Source organism: Phocoena sinus, chromosome 3 (assembly GCF_008692025.1).
Source record: "Phocoena sinus isolate mPhoSin1 chromosome 3, mPhoSin1.pri, whole genome shotgun sequence".
Taxonomy (NCBI): Eukaryota; Metazoa; Chordata; class Mammalia; order Artiodactyla; family Phocoenidae; genus Phocoena; species Phocoena sinus.
The window spans coordinates 103429153-103448909 of record NC_045765.1 but is presented as its reverse complement, the minus strand read 5'-3'; the positions used below and the strand labels follow the sequence as shown (position 1 = coordinate 103448909).

The 19757-nt window shown below is 35.2% G+C and overlaps 1 protein-coding gene across 3 annotated transcripts in view; it reads left to right on the top strand.

Annotated features, from left to right (window-relative positions):
• The window catches only part of RASA1 (RAS p21 protein activator 1), a 109720-nt gene that overhangs the window by 65858 nt on the left and 24105 nt on the right, over positions 1 to 19757 (top strand). For all 3 annotated transcript variants that reach the window (XM_032625925.1, XM_032625926.1, XM_032625927.1), the window contains exons 8-11: positions 449 to 599; positions 4478 to 4556; positions 10917 to 11037; positions 11646 to 11802. In XM_032625925.1, the coding sequence (XP_032481816.1) occupies positions 449 to 599; positions 4478 to 4556; positions 10917 to 11037; positions 11646 to 11802 (508 nt within the window). The remainder of the gene's footprint in view (positions 1 to 448; positions 600 to 4477; positions 4557 to 10916; positions 11038 to 11645; positions 11803 to 19757) is intronic.

The window sequence follows — 19757 nt, the reverse complement described above, 5'->3', positions numbered from 1 at the left end:
AGTGTTCTTTCCAAGTTATGACAGGTGTAGACTTGTTAACCAGAAGTCAGTGCTGCACATTTCTGCCCTGTATTTTTATGTAATAAAGACAAGCAACATCATGGATGGTTGTGCCTCATAAACCAGAAAATACAAAAAGAAATTGCCTTAAAATTATCTTTATTTTTAAAAAGTTTCAGGAATTCTCTGGTGGTCCAGTGGTTAGGACTCGGCCCTTTCATTGCCCTGGCAATGAAATCTAGGTTCAGTCCCTGGTCGGGGAACTAAATCCTGCAAGCTGTGCAGTGCAGCCAAAAAAAAAAAAACAAACCAAAACAATCAAAAGTTCCTGGTGAAAATTTTACATATGTTTTTGACTTTTGAATGTATTTTGTAATTGTACTACTTAACGCTTTTTCTTTTTTAATTTGATAATTAGGGAATAAAACTAACAGCTTAATTTTTATAGTTGGTCAAGTCTGCAGTTTTCTTGTGAGGCCATCAGATAATACTCCTGGTGACTATTCACTTTATTTTCGGACCAATGAAAATATTCAGCGATTTAAAATATGTCCAACACCAAACAATCAGTTTATGATGGGAGGTCGATATTATAACAGGTAAGTTGTGAGAAATTTTTAGTTTTACTTTTGGCAAGGAGAGTTGAAATCTTGATAATATATCAGAATCAAAATTATATAAAAGTTTCTGACTTTGTAATATTTAAAATTATAAGACATTTAATATAATTTAGTAGTAGTCATATCCAAGAATTCTTTAGCTAGTGTCAAATGTGAATATAAATTAATAACTTTTTATTTCCTTCCAAAATTATGTAATTTTTTGATTATTTATGCACAAGTTATTTGCAGCAAATTTGCTAAATCCATACATTATCTGTAGGACAGCAGAACATTTAATCTAAGAAAAAGAAAATATATTACCGTTTTTTATCAATGAGACATTTTAATAGGTCACTCTTTAAGAACCTTTTTACCTGAGACTTATTAATAATGTTACCCCAAAATAATTGGGTTGTTCTCAAGTTGGTATTATTTGTAATTATTGGTTCCTACTTCTCACCTTTAAAATTCTTGGTAAACTCTTTGCTTGTCCCAAAACTCAGGTTGGACTTCATTCACTTGATTAGGAAAACCAGTTAATAGAAAAAAACATATGATAGAATGTCAGCTGGTTTTTTTTCTGCATAATAGAAAGTAGTCTTTCATTTTATTTCTGAGTGTAAATGTTTTCCCATTCCGGATAACTCTGGAGTAGCATGATTTTCCTCTTTTGGAGGCTAGTGTAAGCTAAAATGCTGGCATTTTCCTAGTTTAATGCCTTAAAATAAAACAGAGCAAAAAACCTAAAACAAGTTCTGTTGCTTGCCAGTTATTCAGTGGATAGTGATACGACATCAAATGGAAGATGAATGTAGACGATTGGACCCTTTCACACACCTCATATATGAGCTGCTTGAACCCCTTCTAGCATTACAGTCTGATCTAGACATCCTCACTGAAAATCTAGCTAGGTGCAATTTGAGCTCTCTATGAAGGTAAATTAAATTTTCCCATTGTCCAGGTTTCTAGGGGCATAGAATATATAAAACAATAAATTGAAAACATTCTTAACTGAATTGATGTTTGCATGGAGTTTTTTTTAAGATAAAGTATTTTACATTAATTCTGGTGGAAGTTTGTTTTGCTTGATTTAAACTTCTTTATGATACACATTCTGTAAAGATGAAAATTCTTCCTCCATAATGGAGGCAGCCTGTAAAATATATAAAGGTAGTCTCTTTTGTTGATAAAGACCAGAATGAAACAGGAAGAAATACATATTTGAAGTATATTTCTTTCCAAATTATTAGTCTGCTTGCAAAATTATGATTTAAATTTTTTTCAAATATATGTTAATGTAGTGTCCGTGGTCATTCCCCCAAATTAGACTGTTTATTCCCCTTGTATATGTTCATCTTATAAAGTTCAGGAGTATTGTTGTTGTTAGCTTTAATATTAAAAAAATCATTTTTAAAGGAAAGCTGGAACTATGTGACCCTCATGCCTAGAAAATGGCAGTTTTTATAATTGTTTTGGAAATACATACTCCATTTCAGCATTAATGTCAGTAATGAAGTAATTTCTAAGAAGATACACCTTTATGATGATCACTTATTGTTTAGATATGGAAGTGTAAAGTTGGATTATCCAATAAATCTATGTAACAGAGCCAAATTCTGCTGACCTGTCTCCACATTAACTCTACATTAGTCTTCGGGCAAAGAGAAGTAGCAGTTATGTCCGTTTCATTTAGAAACTACATTGTTGAGACATAACTTTAATATTCCTATATTTTAAATTTTAGAAAAGTAGGAGAGGCATTTAACAACAAATATAATTCAGTAAACATTTATTGAGTGGTCTACTTTTTGAAGTGTATTATACAGATCTGTGCATATATAGTAAAGAAAAAAGATACTGTTCCTACGTTATTAGTGCTCAGGTCTTCTAGAAAAGATGTTAAGCTGACTGATAAGTTCAAGGATGTACAAATATGCATAGGAGAATCAGTGGGAAGAGAGTAGTTGAGATGGTGATTAAGAAGGGAGAGGGAAGATTTTGGTCAGACGTTTAAGATTACTAACATGTAGTGTTCAAGAAGAGAGAGAGTTGTATTTATTAAAAAGTAAATTATTAAAATGAAAGTACAGGATATAGTATCTTTAGAAACTCACAGTTATTTTACAGATTTATAGTTAGCATGTTTTAATTTTCTGAGTTGTAAATCTGATTTCATGGCTAGAACTATGGAATGTCTAGGAAATTTTTGTTTGTTGTGTCTCTCTTGACTGTTTCCTTAGGCATATCTGGGTAGACTATGAACTAAAGAGTAATTAAAAAAAAAAACTTCTTGGAAGTCCAGGTCATTGGTAAAAAATATATCTGATTGGTTGCCACATGCTTGTAAATTTGCTCCTGGACAGTCTGAACTGTATGTACTCCGTGCAGTAGTATTCTGTTCTTTCAGCTCATGGTCAAGAATTATATCATAACATTGAGGTGCTACACAGAATAGATTGCATTTACAGTTGTAGAGCCAGAGACCTTGGATATTTTCTCAGATTTGGTGCCTTTTGCTTTGAAACACATAGTCAGTCATCTCTGTTGTGGTACCTAGGTATCTTCAAATGTATTCTTTCTGATTTTCGTTTTTCTCTAGTGTTAACATTTTTCCTTTAAAAACGTATAACCTTCTTTGTCCTTCTGTGATAATACCTTTTTACTTTTCTCATTCCCCTACCCCCTCCTGTTAAATGCTACATCTGGTATTTAGTTCATATTCATCCATAACTTTTTTATTAATCTTTCAAATCTTCTGTTTGCTTTTTAACATTATACTTTAGTTTAAAATAATTTTGTAGTATAGCAGATATTTTATTATCAGAGATATATATGTGTGTGTATATATGTATATGTATCTCCAAAGATAAAAGACAACATATGTTCCAATTATTTTTTCAGTAGGAAGAACTGTGAAAAAAAATCAAGTGATAAATATATATCCAATTATATATATAAATATATATGTGTGTGTGTATTCAAAGTATTGGATCAGTAGGAAGAACATGAAAAAAACCAAGGAGTAAATTAATGAGATCTCTTTTGAGAAATGTTGCCTAGCTGTTGTTAAATACCAATTCCTCTAGTGTATTAAAGGACAGTTTAAAATTCTAGGATTTACATATTCAGGACAATAAAATGACAAACTGATTATGAGAAACATTTTATATTTAAAAAACTCATTATGTCATGTTAAAATTTGTGTTAAAATACATTATATAATGTTACTTTCAGTTTTGTTTTATTTGTAGTATTTCCCAAATATTAAGAATATTTTATAGCACGTTTTATCAAAATCATCAATAGGCCCTTCCTACTGTAGTGATAATTCTACCTATAAGGTTAGCTCCTGGTCTTTCTGTCTGTTTTTCTTCTTTTTATTTTTTAATTTGTTTCTGCTTTCACCTGCTATTTATGTCTCATGACCTAACTCCATCTGATTAATATAAAAGCAGAATATGTAAATGTTTTGATGATAAAAATTCTTGAAGTTTACCTGAATTCACTACTTGCTAAAAATAAATGCCATTTGTCTGTCGGTTTTTCTTTCTCAGTCTCTCAAATACTTTTGTTTAAAAAAAAAAAAAAAAGACTTTTAATCATTTCCTCACGTATAGTGGTGCTTTGAGTACGTTGATGGAAAATTGAAATCTCTGACTCAAGTATTTCTGATCTGTAAACCAATATTAGGAACATTCTTGTTTTTCTAAAGTAATGTGACTGTAATGATCATATAGTCTGTTAATGTATTCTGGTTATATGCTTTGGAAAAGACTTGCAAATAGAATCCTTGCTAACAAGGTTTGGTGTATCTTTAAGATTTGCAACTTTTATGAGACAAATTATGTCAATGTTAGTAATTTTTATTTTAACAGCATTGGGGACATCATAGATCACTATCGAAAAGAACAAATTGTTGAAGGGTATTATCTTAAGGAACCTGTACCAATGCAGGTCAGTGTTGTTTTTCTTTGAACAATAATTAGCATTTTATTTTAAAATGCATTTTTGGTGATATGTTTATGCACACATCCATGCATTTGAAATTGGATAAAATTTAAAACTGCAGATTATTCAGATTCTTTCAGAAAGTGAATACTTGTAAGCGAATCTCTTAGTTTTTATTTATGTTGGTTCTAGATAATTATTAGGAAGCCCTTGGTGGCTTTTTGAGAATAGAAGCAGTGGTGGGGACAGAAGCCTAGTTGCACTGGGTCAAGGAGTGAGTTTGTTGGAGGCAAAAGTGGAGACAGCCAGGATAAATCACAGCCAGGCTTATCTAGGTGAGATTGGTAAGAAAAGAAAATAAATAAAAAATGATAGCTAGAAGATGATGTAGGGCCAAAAGGCCTTTAAACTTTTTATTTCTTTGTTTTATTTGCCCATAGTTTTATGGTGAGAAATTTCTGAGCATGTCTCTGTACTCGGGAGGAGAGTGACAGTGGTGGGTGAGGGATGGGGTAATGGCAATACCCCACGTACAAGGTCCTAGAGAAGGCAAGAGTGGCTGAAGTCCAGAACATAAGACTAGCCTTGAACAAGAGGGCCTGTTGAATACTAGTTGCTTAATGCATAGGGTGATTGATTAGCTTCTGTTTCTTGCCCATGATACTTCCTAAAGTGTGGTGGGAAAAGGTTGTAGCAAGGGTTAGAAAAAGGTACTTCAAAGGAGTGATTAAGAATTTTCCTATGTGGAAAATGGAGGTAGTGATATTCTAGGGACATAAAGAAGGATTGTGAGAGGTTTTGGGTACCCCACTAAACTTTCACAGTGATTTGTAGTGTCTCGAGCTTCTCAATATTTCTTCCTCCGAACAAGTTAGTTTCTGATGGTTATAGCCTACTATTCATTGCAGCTGCTGAAGGGGGGGGGCATCATTATTCTGATGCTTAATATAAATTTAAGAATCATCATCTTGAAACATTTTAATGTATCTTGCTTCACTTCCTCATGCTTTTCTGGTAGAATGTAAAGTTCAGGAGGACAAGTGTTTTGTGTTGTATTCCTAGTGCCTAGAATAGTACTAGGCATTAGGTATTCAATCAATATTAATTGAATGAATAGCTCCTCTCCAACAGGAAGCACTCACTTCATCCTCTGAATTATCACTAATGTGTCTTATTGTGTTTGTTGCCATCTCCATGTCAGTTTCTTCCTCTCTGCCTATCTAAATCCTGCAAGTTTAAGATCCATCTCAAGTTTTACTTCCTTGTTGACACCCTCCTAGTATCTAGTTAGCATTGATGGACCACTTTTGTTGGCAGTTCTGGCGGACTTTGACCAATTTTTTTTAAAACCACATAGTGCGGTATGTGCTTTCTAGAAACCACAGCTTAGGATCTTTTTATTAGGAATCAGAGGTGCCTTTACCTACAAATGACAGATCCTGCCACTCAGTCCCATTGCTATATCATTAATTCTGATTCACATTGGCTGTTTGAATTAATGATGATTTTAAATTGTTTCTAAGTCAACAAAATTTTTTTAAACAAATTTTATTTTATTGGCCCACAAGTTAAGTCATGCTTTTTTCCCATCCTGAATTTATGCTTAGAATTTTCTAATTTAATTTTTTACAGTTGGAAAAATAGCATTTGACATCTAGTAAACTTAAACTTTATACTTATGTTATGAGATAGTTTTAAGAATTACTTCAAATATACAGTGAGCCTCATTCTTACTTGTGTTACTATTTCATAACTGAACAAACCTCAGATTATTGTCATCTGCAAAAATGCCTATAATGCTTTGAATACTTCAGAAATAACAAATGCTGATTACAGAGCAATTTGATTACTTCACAAAAACCATTAAATGCTATTTGAAGTCAATTATTTTGGGCCTGGAGTAAAAGTAGGTTACAGTAGAAGTTTGAGAATCATAACACTTACCTATCCTTCCTAGCAGGATTCTAACTGTTAGAGAACCCAAAGGCTAATAATGTCCTTCTATTAATGTAAAAGTGATTAGCTGGCAGAATCATCTCATTCCCCCTGAGGTGATCCTGCATACTCCCACTCCGGGTAAGATGCTGGAAGAGAAAGAGCAGAGTCCTAGCTAGGTGTGCTTACTTAGTGGAACTAACACTTCAGATGAATTAGAGGAAAAGAAGGAGCCTTTTGAGACAATGCACCCCACACTAAAAATATTGATATCTAACATTTTTGGAGCACTATGTTTTAGGCACTGTTTCTTATACGTATTAATTTAACTTTTTTTTTTTTTTTTTTGCGGTACACGGGCCTCTCACTGTTGTGGCCTCTCCCGTTGCGGAGCACAGGCTCCGGACGTGCAGGCTCAGCGGCCATGGCTTACGGGCCCAGCCACTCCGTGGCATGTGGGATCTTCCCGGACCGGGGCACGAACCCGTGTCCCCTGCATCGGCAGGCGGACTCTCAACCACTGCGCCGCCAGGGAAGCCCTAATTTAGTTAACTTTTTAAACAATTTGATGAGGTTGATCCTGTAGTTATGCCCATTTTACAGAGAGGGAGACTGGAACCAGAGAGTAAATTACTTAAGGCATCAGATCATCCTTGACTCTTCTTTTTCTCTCCTACACTCTGTATCCAAACTGTCAAGAACATCATGCTGTCTCTGCCTTCAAAATATATCTAGAATACAACCATCACCAGAATCTGGCTTCATCTCTCTGTTTCTACTTTTGCCCCTCCTTAACACTGCACTGCAGTCAGAGGGATCCATTTAAAATGTGTCAGACCATTTCACGCCTCTGTTTAACACTTACAGGTGTTCTACATTTCATTCAGAGTAAAAGCCAGAGTCCCTGCAGTGGCATGCAAAACCCTAGAGTGGTATCCCATGGTGGTCCTCTGAACGCTTTCTGCCATCCTTCTCTCTCACTCGTCTCCACTCACGCTGGCTTCTCCGCTATTTTAAAAAATATGCCAGGATCTTGGCATTAGAATATTTGTTCCAGCTGTTCACTCTGCTCAAAATGACTTTCCTTCAAATATCCACTCGCCTCGCTCTGTTATTTCTTTGAAATTTGGCTCAGAAATTAGCTTCACAATTGAGACCTACTTGTACACATTATTTATTGCTGCTACTTGCCCTACCCTGTAGAGCACTTACCACCTATTAACATACAATTTGCTTATTATGTTTATTATGTCTTTTCTTCATTGGTATATAAGTTCCTTGGGGGTAAAGATATTTATTTACTGATGTATCTCAAGAACTAGAACAGTACCTGGCACTCAACAAACATTTATTGAATTTATTTATTAAATGAGTTCTCTTAGCCATTACGTGACAAAGGCAGGATTTACAACTGAGGTCTGGTTACAGGAGCCTGCACACCTAACCGCTATGCAAAAGCTTGCTTCAGTGGCTGTTAAACTCTCACCCGTCAGATTATCTACTTCCCTTGGGGAGTAATATATAAGACTTCCTTCTTCAGAACTGTGTACAAAGAGTAGGCTGAGAAGCCTTCCCTACTGTCATCCAGTAATCTACTAGAACTTGGACCGTGAGGTTGTGTCCTTGCCTGTAGTGTCTTCTAATGTAGGAGTTACAGATCAGTTGATCAGCCCCTATCTTAAAATAAGTAGGGAAGACTTATATAGATTATCTTGAAATCAGATATTTAAATCCAAATGTTAGTGTAGTAATAATAGTTTAAATAATAAACTACAAATGTGCCCCATTCTGCACCTAACAGTAAATATTATCACTACTGTAATAAAGACTGGTAAGCACAAATCTATACAACTAGGGAGGTAGCCATCACTATTTATCATCTGGGTGCAATGTATCTTTTCAAATTTTTTATATTCTTAGTCATTTTCTGAATAATTTGTAGAAGAATAAAGGTTTAGTACGAAAAAACTATTAGAAAATTTAGTAAGAATTTAAATGTAGCAAACCCCATTTTTGTCCCATATTTCCTTGGTTATAAAGGGTTACATAGTTGAAATAGAAGGCAGCTAACTGCTCATCCACTATCATGCACAACTTGGAACATATTCATCTTGTAAATCCAAATTTCAGATACATCTTTTATAAGTTCTTGCTTATGATTACTCTGGTTCTTCTTACGTTTTTACTGTCAAAATGCAGTACTGATTCCAGATTTTAAATATATTTCAACTGGGTTCTAGTTTATGATTCTTTCTTGCTCTTCTTGCATCATCAACTGCAATACTTTTGAAAAATTTGATGGTTCATAATTTTGTTAGATAGTACAGTCTTTATTGCTTCATAAGTGTAATACATTTTTATGTTTAGGTTTATAAACATCAGAATGATCAATATGGTGAATTTTTAAATTTCTACATTATATGTTTCCTTCTAGTAACCTTTGTCCATTTACAAATCATACTGAGTAAATCTTGGTGCACAATCATAAAAATTTAAAGAATCCTCATTTCCTTTTAGGAAACAGGATAATCTAGATTCTTGTTACAAATTATTGCATGATGATGTCCTTCCTATTGAATCACTAACTATATGAGAGCACTATATTTCTTTTCCCCTAGAAATATATCATTCACTCAGCGATTCTTAGTTTGAGAAAAAATCACCAAGGAGATTACCATCTGAAGAATTATAATCTGAGATTTTGCTTATCAAAATCAATTTTATTATCACAATAGATCCCAGAGTCTTGCTGTTTCTTTGCATTTATCATCTGAGTCTTTTTATAATTGTCAAGCATCTTTCTTTGTCAATTTTTTTCTCTTTGCTGTTATGATCAGAAAATTAAGAATTCTGAATTTTCTTATGTGTTCAATGAAAACTAATAAAAATATAACAAAGATGGCCTTTTATACTTTTTTGAAAGATGGTACAATAGTTGGCCACACAGTAAAAAATGCCAAAGGGTGATGCAATAGAGATGATTTATTTCACTGTTGGATCACCCTCTAGACCAAGGGCTGGCAAACTTTTCTGCAAAGGACCAGATAATAAACATTTTAGGTTTTGTGGGCCATTCAGTCTCTGTCTCGGTTACTAAACTGCCTTTGTAGTGTGAAAGCAACCACAGACAGCATGTAAAGGAATGAGCCATGGCTGTGTTCCAATAAAACCTTATGTCCAAAAACAGGCAGTAGGCTAGATTTGGTCCATGTGCTGTGGTTTGCCAGTGCCTGCTCTTCGGCATACTTCAGAATAATTGTTAAGTCATGATGAAATGGTTCCTATGATGATGAAATAGCAGAGTGTTTCAAGATATAGGAAAAATATGATTCGTGAAAATCCCATAGCATATCTTAGACTTATAAAATGATCAGCTGGATCCATAAGTCTCTAAGAAAACAAAGTCATAAAATATTAATTCTTGCAAATAGTAAGAGCTGCTCAAGAAAGAAACTAAAAAACTAAAATTGGGTCCATTGGACCTTGGTGGTAATATTGAAGATTGACTTATTTTGGGAAGATCATTTATAAAGGCACTCTTCGCTTTGTATTCTTCCTGACATCATAATTCTTTTTGTTACTTGGAGGGGGGGCAGGGATTTAGCATTTAACACACATGCGTTCCTGTAAGTCACGGTGTTATATGAAATCATGCAATAAAAACCACAGGATTATGGAAAAAAGGGGGTTAAAGGTACAACACTCAAAAACTTCATCAGTGACACATAAAGATAAGCTAGTAAAAATGTAGCGTAGTTTTTATACATGCTAAATGGGTAAGAAATATTTAAATATTACAATAAATAAGGCACTCTACCTTGGAAAAGACCTGAAGTTTACTTGTGGAAGAGGCCATCAGAAGGGCTGTAAATAGCGGGAAGTGGTACAAGGAGGATTATCTGAAATCAGATACGTTAGAACACCAGATGTGAATGGATGGGTATGGCGTGTAACACTCGGTGAAGCTGGGGAGGCTTTTAGGCTTTTGAGATGTATTTTGCATATTCCTAGGCATCTCAGTTCAGCTGGGTGCAATTTTCTGCATTCACATAGAGTTTCTCATGGATGTAATTGTCCGTAAGCAAACATGAATTTGCTTTATGCTTAGACTGGTTCTAATCTATCAGTTATGCTTGGACAAATTCATGTTTTCAAAACAATGTTGCTTGTAAAACATAAAAAAACCCTGTATTTTTCAAAAAAAAAAAGCTTATTAGTTGTCCATATTCTTGAGAAATGGTAAGTGCACTTTTTTGAAAATTTCTTTGGAAAGCAAAGATCTCTTAATATGTTACATTATTTTAGATTTTAGTATTAAAATTTTTTTAATGTCTAGACAGATAATCTGGTTTTTAAATTGGTAGTTTAGTAGGTTTTACTTCATTTCCATCAAGAATTCATGAAATAATTTTAGTATTTTTGAAAATTCAGGATCAAGAACAAGTACTCAATGATACAGTGGATGGCAAGGAAATTTATAATACAATTCGTCGTAAAACGAAGGATGCCTTTTATAAAAACATTGTTAAAAAAGGTTATCTTCTAAAAAAAGGTAAGTGTGAAACTTTTAAGACTAAAGATTCAATTTCAGTATTTTACCGTTAACATTTATTAGAAGCATTGTAAATACTGGGCATAAAACTTATCATTGAGATACGTATTTAATAAGTTGGTATCTGATTCTTGAGCCCCTCTCTACCCCATAACTTTTTTTTTTTTTTTAAGAGAAAATTCTTATCAGCACTTGGCACATTCATAGTATTGATGTTTCTATTTTATGTATTTGCCTCAGTTTGGCATTAAGAAATGTTGGGGCATTGAGGGGTGCATGATTAGAAGAAGAGTTTTTTTTCTCATGACTGGAAAAGAATGAATCCTAAGCAAGAATTTTAAAGATTTTATCATAATGAAATCTCTAAACATACTGTTAAGGTACCCTTGTCACTTACTCAGTGACTCATTAAAGCAAGCAATATAACAAAAGATATTTTTCTACAGATATATTACAGACACTTTCTCATTTTGTAAGGATTGGTGTTATTTAAGCTTTGGAATAAAAATATTTAATTTTTAGTTTTAGCAACAATAATTTTTATGATTTTACTATATGTGACTTCATAGTTCATTATTTGGCTAAGGGGAAACAATTTTTTTTAACAGGCAAAGGAAAAAGGTGGAAAAATTTATATTTTATCTTAGAGGGCAGTGATGCCCAACTTATTTATTTTGAAAGTGAAAAACGAGCTACAAAACCAAAAGGATTAATAGATCTCAGCGTGTGTTCTGTCTATGTTGTTCATGATAGTCTCTTTGGCAGGTAAGAAATTGGTTTCCTATTTCTTTTTGGAATTGTTTTAATAAAAAAAATAGTATGTTCAGATCATTTCAAAGCATAGCAAACCAATTTGTGACATCTGAAAATTTCACATATACTCTCTAGGGTAATTTCTGTCTTCCTTACTTATTTTAGACTAACCTATGCATAAAATTCTACTCCACTATATCACATAGAAACCTTTGGAATCTATGCCTCTCCTGTAGTAAGACTTGATCTGTATGTAGTGTGTTTCCTGCCTGCACCTACCACCACTCTTTTGAGTGACTTACTTTGAGTCTTGTCTCCTTTCCCCTATTTTATCATTCTTGGTTAACTCAGTGCATCTGATGGTAGTAGATACACTCAGTTGTACTATTAACTTGATTCCTAAGAAAGTTGACACTGAGAGACAACTACAGTATAAAAACAATTATTTCAGTAGGAAAGAGGAGTATTTCAGATTAGAAATAAAAACATTTTTTCTTAATGTTAGAGTTTTTAAAAAAATAAAATAATTGTATAAACTAAAGGTAAATACTGAACAGCACAAGGCAAATTCAGCTCTTGATTACATCTAGTTTTTTGTAATAAGGGCCTTTCTTTGTATTTCACCATCAGAATTATCAATAATCCATTCTAGAGTGTTTTTAGATATATTTAGCACTTTTATTACCTATTGCTATGATGAATAAAATGCAGGCAATTAAAACAAATTTGTTAAACAACTTATGCGGCAGGATGGCATTTCTACTAGGCAACCCTAGTTTATCCTATTTAAGTTGGGAAAGCTTCAAGAGAAGTACCTGTGGAGCATAAAACTTGTCATTTCTTTTTTTCCAAAGTGTGTTTAGGAGATCGCATTAGTGATTTTAACAGTTAATTTTTTAAATGGTCAGATAGGTTTGAGAAATGCTGAATTGAACAAATAATTTTCCTTACAGAGGGGCATTCTGGAGTTTTAGCCAGTGTTTGTATTGTGAATCACCAAGAGGGGAGTATAATATGCAGTATTTCATGAATTCATTGGACCTTGATACTCTCCCTTTTTTTCTCTCAAACCCTTCTTAATATCTCCTAAAAACAGCTGTCGTTCCCCCCCCCCCAAAAAAAAAAAGCAAAAGAAGTTTGGGCAAGGTAGGATTTCATAGGATTCTTTTCCCCTCCCTTTACAGTATGGGAAGCTTGGCCTTTAGATGTAGTTGGATCAGACCTCTGGCTTTTCAGTCTTACTACTCTGCCTTACTTTGTGTGTACTGGATTCCTCTCACAAAGCCGCTTCCTTCATGATAGTGAGGTGGCAAACAGTACCAGAGAAAGGAGAAGTTGAACTATTGAAAATCCTGAGAATACACTATTGTGTATTCCAGTAACTAATGAAAATTCTGAGAATACACTGTTGTGTTATCAAATAGATAGCAGTCATTGAATATTTCTCGCTTTGTGTAAGCATAGAACCCAATACACTGATTGACCTTGAGCATTTAGGTGAAGTCTAATGTGAAAGTTAATGGCAGCCCTCACCAGTAGAGATGACTGGTATGCACGCCTAGCCTGTGGAACACTGGACAGCACTGCTCGTTCGGCTGTTTTCCCTGGCACTTTAGTTGCACAGCTCTACAATTTTTCCAGCTTATTTTCAGTATTATTAACAGGTCTCTAAGCATTCTATCTCTTTGTATTAAACTTCTGACTTTAAATACTGCTTTACCTTTTTTTTTTTTTAACAACTTTGTTGGAGTATAAGTGCTTTACAATGGTGTATTAGTTTCTGTTTTATAACAAAGTGATTCAGTTATACATATACATATATCCCCATATCTCTTCCCTCTTGCGTCTCCCTCCCTCCCACCCTCCCTATCCCACTGCTCTAGGTGGTCACAAAGCACCCAGATGATTTCCCTGTGCTATGCGGCTGCTTCTCACTAGCTATCTGTTTTACATTTGGTAGTATATATATGTCCATGCCACTCTCTCACTTTGTCCCAGCTTACCCTTCCCCCTCCCCATATCCTCAAGTCCATTCTCTAGTAGGTCAGCGTCTTTATTCCCGTCTTGCCCCTAGGTTCTTCATGACCATTTTTTGTTTTTTCTTAGATTCCATATATATGTGTTTGCATACGGTGTTTGTTTTTCTCTTTCTGACTTAACTTCACTCTGTATGACAGACTCTAGGTCCATCCACCTCTCTACAAATAACTCAGTTTTGTTTCTTTTTATGGCTGAGTAATATTCCATTGTATATATGTGCCACATCTTTTTTATCCATTAATCTGTTGATGGACACTTAGGTTGCTTCCATGTCCTGGCTATAGTAAATACAGCTGCAGTGAACACTGTGGTACATGACTCTTTTTGAATTACGGTTTTCTCATGGTATATGCCCAGTAGTAGGATTGCTGGGTCGTATGGTAGTTCTATTTTTAGTTTTTTAAGGAACATCCATACTGTTCTCCATAGTGGCTGTATCAATTTACATTCCTACCAGCAGTGCAAGAGGGTTCCCTTTTCTCCACAGCCTCTCCAGCACTTATTGTTTGTAGATGTTTTGATGATGGCCATTCTGACCAGTGTGAAACGATATCTCACTGTAGTTTTGATTTGCATTTCTCTAGTGATTAATGATGTTGAGCATTCTTTCATGTGTTTGTTGGCAATCTGTATATCTTCTTTGGAGAAATGTCTATTTAGGTCTTCTGCCCATTTTTGGATTGGGTTCTTTGTTTTCTTGATATTGAGCTGCATGAGCTGCTTGTAAATGTTGGAGATTAATCCTTTGTCAGTTGCTTCATTTGCAAATATTTTCTCCCATTCTGAGGGTTGTCGTTTTGTCTTGTTTCTGGGTTCCTATGCTGTGCAAAAGCTTTTAAGTTTCATTAGGTCCCATTTGTTTATTTTTATTTCCATTTCTCTAGGAGGTGGGTCAAAAAGGAACTTGCTGTGATTTATGTCATGAAGTGTTCTGCCTATGTTTTCCTCTAAGAGTTAAATAGTGTCTAGCCTTACATTTAGGTCTTTAATCCATTTTGAGTTTATTTTTCTGTATGGTGTTAGGGAGGGTTCTCATATCATTATTTTACATATAGCTGTCCAGTTTTCCCAGCACCACTTATTGAAGAGGCTGTCTTTTCTCCATTGTATATTCTTGCCACCTTTATCAAAAATAAGGTGACCGGGCTTCCTTGGTGGCGCAGTGGTTGAGAGTCCACCTGCCGATGCAGGGGACACGGGTTCGTGCCCCGGTCCAGGAAGATCCCACATGCCATGGAGCGGCTGGGCCCGTGAGCCATGGCCGCTGAGCCTGTGCATCTGGAGCCTGTGCTCCGCAGCGGGAGAGCCCACAATGGTGAGAGGCCTGCGTACTGCCAAAATAAAAACAAAACACAAAACAATAAGGTGACCATATGTGTGTGGGTTTATCTCTGGGCTTTCCATCCTGTTCTGTTGATCCATATTTCTGTTTTTGTGCCAGTACCATGCTGTCTTGATTACTGTAGCTTTGTAGTATAGTCTGAAGTCAGGGAGCCTGATTCCTCCAGCTCCGTTTTTCTTTCCGAAGATTGCTTTGGCTATTCGGGGTCTTTTGTGTTTCCACACAAATTGTGAGATTTTTTGTTTTCTATTTCTGTAAAAAATGCCAGTGGTAGTTTGATAGGGATTGAATTCAATCTGTAGATTGCTTTGGGTAGTAGAGTCATTTTCACAATGTTGATTCTTCCAATCCAAGAACATGGTATATCTCTCCATCTATTTGTATCATCTTTAATTTCTTTCATCAGTGTCTTATAATTTTCTGCATACAGGTCTTTTGTTTCCTTAGGTAGGTTTATTCCTAGATATTTTATTCTTTTCATTGCAATGGGAGTGTTTTCTTAATTTCACTTTCAGATTTTTCATCATTAGTGTGTAGGAATGCAAGAATTTTCTGTGCATCAATTTTGTATCCTGCTACTTTACCAAATTCATTGATTAGCTCTAATAGTTTTCTGGTAGCATCTTTAGGATTCTCTATGTATAGTATCATGTCATCTGCAAACAGTGATAACTTTAATTCTTCATTTCCGATTTCGATTCCTTTTATTTCTTTTTCTTCTCTGATTGCTGTGGCTAAAATTTCCAAAACTATGTTGAATAATAGTGGTGAGAGTGGGCAACCTTGTCTTGTTTCTGCTCTTAGTGGAAATGGTTTCAGTTTTTCACCATTGAGGACGATGTTGGCTGTGGGTTTGTCATATATGGCCTTTATTACATTGAGGTAAGTTCCCTCTATGCCTACTTTTGGAGGGTTTTTATCATAAATGGGTGTTGAATTTTGTCGAAAGCTTTCTCTGCATCTATTGAGATGACCATATGGTTTTTCTCCTTCAATTTGTTAATATGGTGTATCACATTGATTGATTTGCATATATTGAAGAATCCTTGCATTCCTGGGATAAACCCCACTTGATCATGGTGTATGATCCTTTTAATGTGCTGTTGGATTCTGTTTGCTAGTATTTTGTTGAGGAGTTTTGCATCTATGTTCATCAGTGATTTGGGCCTATAGTTTTCTTTCTTTGCGACTTCTTTGTCTGGTTTTGGTATCAGGGTGATGGTGACCTCGTAGAAGGAGTTTGGGAGTGTTCCTCCCTCTGCTATATTTTGGAAGAGTTTGAGAAGGATAGGTGTTAGCTCTTCTCTAAATGTTTCATAGAATTCGCCAGTGAAGCCATCTGGTCCTGGGCTTTTATTTGTTGGAAGATTTTTAACCACGGCTTCAATTTCAGTGCTTGTGATTGGTCTGTCCATATTTTCTATTTCTTCCTGGTTCAGTCTCGGAAGGTTGTGCATTTCTAAGAATTTGTTCATTTCTTCCAGGTTGTCCATTTTATTGCCATATACTTGCTTGTAGTAATCTCTCATGATCCTTTGTATTTCTGCAGTGTCAGTTATTACTTCTCCTTTTTCATTTCTAATTCTATTGATTTGAGTCTTCTCCCTTTTTTTCTTGATGAGTCTGGCTAATGGTTTTGCAATTTTGTTTATCTTCTCAAAGAACCAGATTTTAGTTTTATTGATCTTTGCTATAGTTTCCTTCATTTCTTTTTCATTTATTTATATATCTGATCTTTATGATGTCTTTCCTTCTGCTAACTTTGGGGTTTTTTTGTTCTTCTTTCTCTAATTGCTGTCAGTGTAAGGTTAGGTTGTTTACTTGAGATGTTTCTTGTTTCTTAAGGTAGGATTGTATTGCTATAAACTTCCCTCTTAGAACTGCTTTTGCTGCATCCCATAGGTTTTGGGTCATCGTGTTTTCATTGTCATTTGTTTCTAGATATTTTTTGATTTCCTGTTTGATTTCTTCAGTGATCTCTTGGTTATTAAGTAGTGTATTGTTTAGCCTCCATGTGTTTCTATTTTTTACAGATTTTTTCCTCAAATTGATATCTAGTCTCATAGCGTCTTGGTCGGAAAAGATACTTGATACAGTTTCAATTTTCTTAAATTTACCAAGGCTTGATTTGTGACCCAAGATATGATCTATCCTTCAGAATGTTCCATGAGCACTTGAGAAGTGTATTCTGTTGTTCTTGAATGGAATGTCCTATAAATATCACTTAAGTCCATCTTGTTTAATGTATCATTTAAAGCTTGTGTGTCCTTATTTATTTTCATTTTGGATGATCTGTCCATTGGTGAAAGTGGGGTGTGAAAGTCCCCTACTATGATTGTGTTACTGTCGATTTCGCCTTTTATGGCTGTTAGTATTTGCCTTATGTTGAGGTGCTCCTATGTTGGGTGCATAAATATTTACCATTGTTATGTCTTCTTCATGGATTAATCCCTTGATCATTATGTAGTGTCCTTCTTTGTCTCTTCTGATAGTCTTTAAAGTCTATTTTCTCTGATATGAGAATTGCTACTCCAGCTTTCTTTTGATTTCCGTTTGCATGGAATATCTTTTTCCATCCCCTCACTTTCCATCTGTATGTGTCCCTAGGTGTGAAGTGGGTCTCTTGTAGACAGCACATATACGGGTCTTGTTTTTGTATCCATTCAGCCAGTCTATGTCTTTTGGTTGGAACATTTAATCTATTTACATTCAAGGTAATTATTGTTATGTATGTTCCTATTACCATTTTCTTAATTGTTTTGGGTTTTTTATTGTAGGTCTTTTTCTTCTCTTGTGTTTCTTGCCTAGAGAAGTTCCTTTAGCATTTGTTGTAAAGCTGGTTTGGTGGTGCTGAGTTCTCTTAGCTTTTGCTTGTCTGTAAAGGTTTTAATTTCTCCATCAAATCTGAATGAGATCCTTGCTGGGTAGAAGTAATCTTGGTTGTAGGTTTTTCCCGTTCATCATTTTAAATATGTCCTGCCATTCCCTTCTGGCTTTCAGAGTTTCTGCTGAAAGATCAGCTGTTAATCTTATGGTGATTCCCTTGTGTGTTATTTTCCCCTTGCTGCTTTTAATATTTTTTCTTTGTATTTAATTTTTGCTAGTTTGATTAATATGTATCTTGGCGTGTTTCTCCTTTGATTTATCCTTTATGGGACTCTCTGTGCTTCCTGGACTTGAACTATTTCCTTTCGCATATTGGGGAAATTTTCAACTATAATCTCTTCAAATATTTTCTTAGTCCCTTTCGTTTTCTCTTCTTCTTCTGGGACCCCTATAATTCGAATGTTGATGCATTTAATGTTGTCCCAGAGGTCTCTGAGACTGTCCTCAATTCTTTTCATTCTTTTTTCTTTATTCTGCTCTGCAGTAGTTATTTCCACTATTTTATCTTCCAGGTCACTTATCCGTTTTTCTGCTTCAGTTATTTTGCTATTGATCCCTTCTAGAGAATGTTTAATTTCATTTATTGTGTTGTTGATCATTGTTTGTTTGCTCTTTAGTTCTTCTAGGTTCTTGTTAAGCGTTTCTTGTATTATCTCCATTCTATTTCCAAGATTTTGGATCATCTTTACTATCATTATTCTGAGTTCTTTTTCAGGTAGACTGCCTGTTTCCTCTTCATTTGTTAGGTCTGGTGGGTTTTTACCTTGGCTCCTTCATCTGCTGTGTGTTTCTCTGTCTTCTCATTTTGCTTATTAACTGTGTTTTGGGTCTCCTTTTCGCAGGCTGCAGGTTCGTAGTTCACGTTGTTTTTGGTGTCTGTCCCCAGTGGATAAGGTTGGTTCAGTGGGTTGTGTAGGCTTCCTGGTGGAGGGGACTAGTGCCTGTGTTCTGGTGGATGAGGCTGGAACTTGTCTTTCTGATGGGCAGGTCCATGTCTGGTGGTGTGTTTTGGGGCGTCTGTGGCCTTGTTATGATTTTCGGCAGGTCTCTGCTATTGGGTGGGGTTGTGTTTATGTCTTGCTAGTTGTTCAGCATAGGGTGTCCAGCACTGGCGCTTGCTGGTCATTGAGTGGAGGTGGGTCTTGGCGTTGAGATGGAGATCTCTGGGAGATTTTCACCATTTGATATTATGGACCAACGTCCTGAACTTGGCTCTCCCACCTCAGCGGCACAGCCCTGACACCTGGCTGGAGCACCAAGAGCCTGTCATCCACATGGCTCAGAATAAAAGGGAGATAAAAAAGAAAGAAAGAAGAAGATAGAATAAAATAGTTATTAAAATAAATAAAAAATAATTAAAATTTTTTTTAAGTAATTAAAAGAAAAAAAGGAGAGAGCAACCAAAACAAATCCACCAATGATAACAAGCACTAAAAACTATACTATAACAAAACAACAACAAGGAAACAGAACCCTAGGGCATGGTAAAAGCAAATCTATACACACAAAATCACACACAGAAGCATACACATACACACTCACAAAAAAATATCATTGCTCCCAAAGTCCACCTCCTCAATTTGGGATGATTCGTTGTCTATTCATGTATTCCACAGATGCAGGGTACATCAAGTTGATTGTGGAGATTTAATCCGCTGCTCCTGAGGATGCTGGGAGAGATTTCCCTTTCTTTTTTTTG